Consider the following 9250-nt stretch of genomic DNA (forward strand, 5'->3'; position numbering starts at 1 on the left):
GTGTAGAGTGGGACAATCGCCTCCCTCGACCGGGAGGCGATTGTCCCACAGCTATGCTGCGCTTGATGCACCCCAGGACATGGTTGGCCCTTTCAGCTGCCAGAGCACACTGTTGACTCATATTCAACTTACCGTCAACCAAAACCCCCAGATCTCTTTCTGTGTGGCTGCTCTCCACCCTCTCGTCCCACAATTTGTACATATAACCAGGATTACCCTGTCCCAGGTGGAGAATCCTGCACTTGCTCTTGTTAAATTTCATATGGTTGGTTCAAATTTTCTTTATGTGCTTTCCATTTGCTCCTTTTCTTTTGCTAAGATCATGAGGGAGGACAAAGGAGAGCCACAATCAGGAAATTTATAAAGTTATAACATAGAAAAATGTATTTAATCTTAGTTCTTTATCTGTGGTGGCTTATTTCAATCTACTTTGTATATTGTGTTGTTAAAAAAACCTGAATAAACTTGAATGCCCTTACCATGCTTTGTGAGAGCACTACCTGGGTAGGGTTCATTTTGTGTATGCCTGATTCCTCCCAAGGCTTGGACAGCATCCCCCCACCTTTGGAGAAACCCCTCTCCCAAGATAGAATGGGTATAAGGGCTTCCATATGAACTTTTGTGTTTAAAAGATACACAGACTAGGTTATACTGAGGAGCTGATGATTACACTGCAAATAGTAGGGTGTTTCCCAGAAGAGGTTTTGGTGCATTGTTCCTCCAAATAAAATTTTTTTTATGCTCTTTACAAACCCAGAGATGTAAGATAAAAATAAAGTTGGTACATATCCTAATATTGGGAACCTGTGAATGAGCCTGAGAGAGAACTTTCAGTATGAAGGATTTATCGCATTCCTGAAAATGCCATCTGCTGTAATGTACTCTGCAATCCAGTAGCCAGTTCCTTTTGAGACTTTCAGAGAGGTACAACCATCTACCTATCTCCTCTCCTCCATAGCACTGTGTCCAGGCACTTGGCCTAGACTTGGAGTTACGGTTCCTGATGACGGCTGTTACCAGTTTAGTTCTCAAAGTCGAGGACTGCTGTATTAATTTTCAAAACAATGTAATACAAAGAAGGTATCAGGAAGAAAAAACATGAAAATGGGATAAAAAGATAAAACAGCCTATTATAATCTAAACCAAGTGTATATCTCAGAACATGAATTCTTGAGTAACTATTAAAATATGTCGTATGCACTGGCATCCTTAGAGAAGATTCTGAGCATCTCTGTCCACTGTTTACTCATACAAGCAGAGTGTTTTGCCTTTAAAAAGATAGTATGCTGTAGTTGCCCACCAAGAAACCTTATGTCTCTAGTCTTCTCTTTGAACATCTGTTTTCAAATGTTTCTCGCTGTCATTTAGCTCCATTTAGCTTCATTTCCATGAAGTAAGCCAATAAAATAATTAAAAAAAAATTTAGTTGCTGTATCTTCCTTCAGTTATTTGTTCTTAGAGAGGCAAGAGAGGAAAGCAAGGTTGTAGAAATACTTGGGAATGTGTAATATTGCATCTTGTTATTCACCTGCATATTAAATAAAGAAATGCCTAAACAGACAGCATAGAAATATCCAAAAATTGTTCTAGCTGTTCAATGTTTACTATTATAAAGAAAAGGAAGACTGACATTGTGTAGCACAAACAGTACTCCAGGAGTAACTTCTGTTCACTATCACATCCTCTAGCACTGGATATTGCCAGTGATGCAAACAAATCCTCATCCTTAACTGCTGAACAAACTGAATTTCTTTCCCCTCCTTCTTCTCATTCTTCCATCTCTTTCCACAGTTAGAAATATATAGAAAAGAGGAAAACAACCGAGACAAATTTGTAAGTGAAGGTGAAAAGTCTGTGCCTTCCTGTTCTAGTAGCTGATAAGAAAAGATTAAGTATTGTGGACAGCTAATCTGTACATATTCGAACTGTAAATAATAACTGCAAAAAAATACTGTTTTTCTCTCTGTTGCAATTAATGTCTGCGTCAATCAAAATATTACTGCTTTACTTTTTGCATTTCTTTAACTGTTTTAGCATACTATTAGAACATCTGAAAATGTATATAAAAAATCTTGGGTAAGAATATCTGGTATTGAAAAAAAATTCACAAATACTGAAGTAGACCTTTTGAAAATATTTATGTACTACTAGGCCTGCTTTTCAGTGAATTGCTGAAATTTCTTTTTTATTACTGATTCACTGATTGAATTTTACTAAAAATCTACTTTTAACTCTTCATTCTTACATTATTATAATTAATTATTTGGCAAAACCAAAAACTCTGCATGAGAAAATAAGTTTTATTCTCTATTGTTTAAACAAGCTTGATGCGTTCCCTGAAAGCATGTGTGCCCTCTAAAACACTGGGATTACAAAGCATATTTCAGCTAATTGGAAAGAGGATGTAATTACAATTAAACTAATTTTTCCTGTAATCTCATCCAAAAACTGAACTTTTTTTTAATTGCCTTCTTTGTTTCCCTACTGATGAGGGCAACATAACAGACCAATTCCCTTGCATCATTTTGACTGCTGGGCTTTCTATATCTGTGGCACAGCAGTGCTATTTTTCAGGGACCTACCTGTGTAGAGCTTCCCCCACTGTTGGTGTCATTGCAAAGGAACACTTGAGAATTGATGATTCTTTTCTTTTTTTTTTTTTTTTTTGCAGTGCTATCTTTCAGGGACCTACCTGTGTAGAGCTTCCCCCACTGTTGGTGTCATTGCAAAGGAACACTTGAGAATTGATGATTCTTTTCTTTTTTTTTTTTTTTTTTCTTTAAGAATTGATTATTCTTTTCTTTTTTTTTTCTTTTTCCTTCTTTATAATGACACATCCCTAGGATACATCTACTCAAGAAATTAATAAGTATAGGGCAGCATCTGCTGTTAAAAGAATAGCTCTGAGGTGGAGAATACTCTTTTGCAGACTATGATCATGCATTTCTACCACTGGAATGAAAATTTGCTCTAAGAAGGTCTTCATGTTTTTTGCTACGTGGACTGATGTGATAATGATTATGTCTGCATGTTATTTTTCAAGCAGACATGCACTTGCTTTGTCTGGACCTTAAGCTGATCAAAAGGTTTGCAAATGGAATTAGTGCTGTCCTGAGCTAGTAAACCCTGATTTACAGGCATGTATATTCCCGTGGCCTCAAGTCAAGCTTAGTGTGAGAGCAGAGCAACCTCACGTTTGCCTGCCAACCTTTTGTAGACATACACTGAATCTGGTCTTTACTTCTGCCCAGACTGGTACAGCAGCAGTTCAGTGGCAGGCACTGTAGTAGTATACTTACCATTGAAAGGGCCATAGATGGTCATTTGTGTTATGCTGTTGGCTGGGCACATCGCCATGTGACTTGGCAATGAAAATAAAAAAGTCCCAAAACAAGACACTGACTTGCTTTCAGCACATGTTGGGTAAACATAGGAGTGTTAGAGACAGCTAAGTTTCTTCTATATTCAACACACCATTTACAATACTAAATTTCCCCCATTTTTTTTTTTTAACCTTAGCCTCTCTGTAATAAATAAAAAAAATTATTGGGGGTGATTGTGATGGAAAATAAAATAAGTATTATTTCTAAATAACTTTAGAGGTATTGGACAGTAGGTCAGCAAATAGTCAGACTAAAGATACAGAACCAGCTGAAAGTAGTAATCTTACAGAACTTTCTCTTTCCAATCAGAAGTGACCTGAAGTATTTCTGTCATCAGCCAAGAAAGTCAAATGATGATGGGAACTAAAGTTGCGTTGCTTTAACCCATTTAGGGAAAGGAGACTTGTATGTAATTTAGCAAAAATCAAAGAATAAGGTTCAGCCCGTGTCCTATTGGAGTGAAAAGTTGAACTGATAGGGATTTAGCGTCTCTATTGTCAACATCAAAAAATGAATTATAAAATTTACAAGTGAACTGCAATGTTTCGATGTTCTTGTTGCTGATTTAATTAAAAAGGAAAATGCAATCTCCTTTTAAGTACTGAAATATGTATTGTTGGTGAGATGACTGTTGCGAGAATTGAACCATCTTTATGACAAAAGAAAAAAGCAACTGTTAAATGTAAATAACTGATTTTTTAGTTTTCTCTCCTAAACAAGCTTGCTCCCTTTTTTCTTATCTAAACAATCTCCTTTGGCCTGAGATCATAAGCAGAATTATTGTCAGAAAACACTTTCTGGGAAATGTGGATAGTTGGAATATCAAAATTAATCTTAGAGTGGAAAATATAATGATATTACTATTTCTAATTTTGTTGTTACCAACAAAAGTATATTGTTGTGCCAGAATCATACATTCATATGCTATGCATTAAGTAGACAGCTTCTAAAATTTCTGCTTAAATGACCTAAATTATTTATAAACAATGATACACTTGTATAAAATAAAGTATTTATATATTAAATATACAGCAAAGGTATTTCTGCATATGCTGAAACTTTGTAGACATCTGGAGTATTGAGATAAAGTTATGATTTCCAGCTGGAACATGACAATTTTTAAGCAAGTCAGTCTGATGTATTTTAAGATGAGAGACCACACAGTAAATTTGGATCTCAGTGTCATTCAAACAACTGTATTGTGGACAAAGAAAAAAGCCAGTGCATGGTCTGGTTTGCTTCACTGCTGAACATTTTGCCTTTTTTTTTTTTTTTTTTTTTTTTATTTAAAGTTTTTTTTGGTTCCCTTTTTTTTTTTTTTTTTTTACTTAATTAACAGTTTTTAGTGTTCCTGCATATTAGATTTTTTGTCTTTATTGTTCTGCTAGTGAATGTCTGCATTTCTGAAAGAAATTCTCATTTCTATTTGAGCTGATAGTACTGCAATTAGCAATTCCTTAGAACTGTATTCAGTATCTACTAAGACACGTCTCAGGACCTACAGTTAGGAATAAAGCCTGGAAAAGAAAGTGGGACTAAAGACATGGAGAAGTTCAGTTCACCATTTCCTTAGGTTACAAATGTTTCTTGGAAGTCGTCTTTGCTCATCTACAGATACATGGATGGTTCTAACACAGAAATTGGTCCCTTATCTCCAAGTACCTCATTAAAAGTAGGACAGTAATTAGGTCTATCTGATCAGCCCACAGAAGCTACAGCGGTAATCAAGGCTGAAGTTGTCACTGGATAAATATCTGAGGATTATTATTGAAACAAGGCCATTGAATGAAATAGGCAAGAGATGAAAAGAAACCTTGTTAAGAACTTCAACATTTTTACCATTACTTATATTATCTGGATTGCTCCTTTAAAATATCCTAAGTGTCTTCAAGTTGTCTTATAGTTTATCTTTTTTAAGAATTGAAGGTTCTGTTAACTTCTATTATGCATAATTTTTCCCCCCTTCTTGAGGTCAAAAAATGGACTTTTGTAGCAATGTTTTAGCTCTGAAGAAACAGAGTTATTCAAGATATGCAAACGCTTTGAACTTTCCCTGCCTTCTGACTTTCCTAGACCATAGCTCAGTGGAACTTTTACCTCCTCCCTGGCTCACACTGCATGTCTGATCATCTTTTTGTCTATTTTTCCTTCCTACAGGGACCCTATAAAAATACAGCAGCTGCAGAACCAAATTCGTCTGGAGCAAGAAAGTGGCCAGTGGTATCGTCACCAACAGCAACCCGATCATCATCAGCACCCTCCCTCTTCTCCTTCCTTTCCTCCTCCCCCCTCCTTCCAGGAGCTTGAGTCCAGCCAGTCTGTCACTTCTCCTGTGCCAATGAGTATTCTTAACTCTCATACTTCCCCAACCATGCAGTCTTCCAGCTCCTTCAACTATGCTCGGCCTAAGCAGTTCATTGCTGCTCAGAACATCAGTCCTGCTTCAGGTTATGTGACTCCGTCTTCAGGATCATCTACATCCAGCCTTCCTTCTCCTATGTCTCCAACTGCTTCTCAGAAACAGTTTGGGAGAGTGCCTGTTCCCCCTTTCTCTCAGCAGTTTCCTCCAGAAGGGGAGTACGCCTGGTCTCCTTCTTCTCCATCCCCTCCACCCCCGCCTCCACCTGTCTTTAGTCCAACCTCAACATATCCGGTGTGTGATTCCTTTCCACTTCCACCTCCTCCACCCCCTCCTCTTCCTTCACTTTCTTCACCTTCCCATAGCCTGTCTCCAACTCCCAGATTTCCTAATTCTGGCCAGTCTCCAGCAGCTTTTCTCAGCTCCATGCTGCCATCCCAGCCACCACCCATTTCTGTCAACGCATTAGGCCTCCCAAAAGGAGTGATGCCTCCGTAAGTATCAGCTAATGAGCTCCCTGAGTTTGACTGTACTGAATATTATTGCACTTGCTTAATTTCTACTTTTCTAGGGCCCTTTGCTGTTACCTGCTACCTAAGAGGGAGAGATGCGTGAATTATTTGCAAATGCCTCTGTGGTAGAGATGGGATATACTTTTCTAATCCTCACAGAAGTGAGATTCTGAAAGAGTCCTACAGTAGGAACACAAAAGAGGAGAAGCTAAAGCTTTAAATTGGAGTTGATGAAAATATGAAAGCAGCAGCAGCAAAAGGCTCTGCATGCCCAGGGCAGTGGAAGGAGATCCAAGAAAACCCTTCTCATGACCCAGTTCTTTTAAAGTCACATATTCAGTGATATTTGCAGTCTATGTTCCTATTACGTCTGCAGGTAGAGAAATACCAAGTAAAGAGAGCGTTGTTCAGAAGTCCCTATAGCTTTGTGATACTTAAAGTATAAGGTATTAAAGTATACGTCTGACAACAAAGTGGTCATAATGATATATTGACTTTTGGCTAGACCTTTTTTTCCGAGGAAGTTTGGAAAAGGGTTTAGGAGGGGATTTAGAAAAACAGTGCATAAAAACAAACAGAATACCTCCCCCTAACAACTCCGCATACTTGTTTTCCCTTTTTGTCTTCTCTAAAGGCCAAAATAGTATTTTGGAGCATGTCAGCTCCCATCATAGATCAGTTTGTCTTTCCACTGGCACTAGACTCTCATTCCATCCTTAGAGAACAAAGAGACATGCTGAAGAACAAAAATGAGAATAGCTGTATCCAAGGCTTATTTATAACTTTGTCTAGAAGTTTGTCTAAACATATCTACGGTATCTAGGTGACTTGCTCAGCTACATACCGTTGCGGTGGGAACTTCTGTTATTTCAGTCCAAGATATGAAAAGGAAGAGAAGGAAGAAAGCAGACAGATATCAAAGTAATAAATCATGTATATGTTTTAAAAAGCATTTCTTTATCTTGATTTCTGTCATATGGCTCATTATGGAGTCTGGCCGTAAAACAGATTTAGGAGAAAAATTAATAAGTAGTAGTTTGCCCTTGCACTCATAATAGTTGTGATTTTCTGTCTTACTGTGTCCTTTGCACTGGCTGCGTCTCTCTATTGATACTGACTGCTGAAAGTTACATGATTAATTTACTGACAGCTTGACAGGTAACCACAGCCCACAGGAGCCTGCAATTACCCCTGATTTTCCAGGAAAGGCTCTAGTACAGCTATATAGTTCTGGATAGGAACTGGATTCTCTTTCCAGTTCCCTTCTCTCTGCTGTGAAGGTGACAGCAGCAGCTCAAGCCTCTGCTGTGTCACTCTTTCCCTGTTACGCTACATTCATGCACACATGTTCTTACTTGAGGCATTAGCCGTGTTCTTCCTCATTCCCTTCAATCTTTAGACAAAGAGACTACACTGCAAAGATGCTTCCCCCTTCCCCATGCCCCTCACTTCCCCAAGCCCAGCAGCCAGTCTGGGTGCGCACGTGATGGTATGTCTATCCTCTCAGGACCAGGAAGCAGCCTCAGGCTCTGAGCTGAGGATGAGGTGGTTGGCTGTTTGGCCTGCATTCCCTCAGGAAATGTAGTCCAGATGGGAGCTGGATCATGTTAAGCATACTGAATGTATGTGTGTATAATTTATGTATATGTATACATACATATTATATGTATATATATACAATGGGCATTTGTCATCTGAATTATAACATTAAAACATGGTAAAATGTACTGCATGATGCAAAAAAAAAAAATCTATTGTTATGTATCTTTGATGCCAATTTTTTCCTGGCCTTTCCTTTTTCATTTTACTGTGTAGGTTACTAATGTCTGGTGTGTCTTGCTGAGTAAATCATTCTGTTTCCCATCATTCTCATAAAACTCCTGAGCAATTCTTCCTCTTGCCTCCCTTCCCCCCACTGCTTTTGGTCTCTTCTGTTTTGTGCTATAGTCTCAGGGGCTTTTTTTCACTCACCTTCACTTGTTGCTTCTTTTCTCTCATCTTTTGCTCCATCTTCACAAATCCTCTTTTCTTGAACACATTTGTCTTTCTGAGACGTTGTAGTTTTGAGCCACTCATAGTATTCCATAACCTCAGCCTATAGTCTCACCATGTACTCCATGACCTCCAAGATCCATTGATTGGAAAGGATGATACTCTTTCCTGACAGCGTGCTGTACAGACTGGGTGCAAGGAATGAACTGGAGCATTCAAAGTTTTGCTTCAGCTCAGCGTCTAAAATGCTAGTCAATCATTTAGCTTTGTCTCTGCTTCTTGATCAGTCATATAGTGGTGATATTGAGAATATGATAGTGGGTTGCTGAAAGTGAACTTGGCAGAGTTTGAAATACCTTTCATGGAAAGGAGGTACATTTTTTACTACAGTGTTTGAAGTGGTAGGATTTCCTCTTTAGACAATAATGTTATGACTTATTATTATATTTTAACATCGGTGGAAGTAGACTTGGACCTGTCATTGCATTTAGAGACTTCAACGCTTTCATATCAAGTGGCTCTAGCAGATAAAATGCTCTTAAAATGGTTTTCCTGTCTGCTTTCAGTGTTTTTAGGGCTCCTTTCTCTTGCCTTGTCTTCTTTGTGTGAGTATTTCAGAGTTGGTAATTCACTGTTCATGTTTGGATTATATTGTCTTTTTACCATGGTTGTTTACTCTCTTCCCTCCCAGGCATGGGTACTGTGAAGCTGATAGCCAAGTATCTGAAAGAAAACAATAAATATTTAGCCTTGTCAGAGTCTTTTGTAACTACCAAACCCCATTGTTTGGCAGAGTAAAAAATTCTGCAGGCTATTTTTATAAATTATGCATCTTGCCTCTATGCAAACGCACGTAGCATGGGGAATAAACAAGAGGAGTTAGAGACATGCGCACGCCTGCAGGGCTACGACCTTATTGGCATCACGGAGACGTGGTGGGATGTCTCCTATGACTGGAGTGTTGGGATGGAGGGATACAGGCTCTTTAGGAAGGACAGGCAGGG

The 9250-nt window shown here is 38.5% G+C and overlaps 1 protein-coding gene across 6 annotated transcripts in view; it reads left to right on the top strand.

The window, feature by feature from the left end:
- The window catches only part of PALLD (palladin, cytoskeletal associated protein), a 219147-nt gene that overhangs the window by 171462 nt on the left and 38435 nt on the right, over positions 1 to 9250 (top strand). For 4 of the 6 annotated variants that reach the window (XM_009272321.2, XM_009272322.2, XM_019470221.1 and 1 more), the window contains exon 11: positions 5541 to 6236. The exons of the other annotated variants lie outside the window; for them this stretch is intronic. In XM_009272321.2, coding sequence (XP_009270596.1) covers positions 5541 to 6236 — 696 coding nt within the window. The remainder of the gene's footprint in view (positions 1 to 5540; positions 6237 to 9250) is intronic. 6 annotated transcript variants of the gene reach the window in all.

Source organism: Aptenodytes forsteri, unplaced genomic scaffold, assembly GCF_000699145.1.
Source record: "Aptenodytes forsteri isolate BGI_AS27 unplaced genomic scaffold, ASM69914v1 Scaffold13, whole genome shotgun sequence".
Taxonomy (NCBI): domain Eukaryota; kingdom Metazoa; phylum Chordata; class Aves; order Sphenisciformes; family Spheniscidae; genus Aptenodytes; species Aptenodytes forsteri.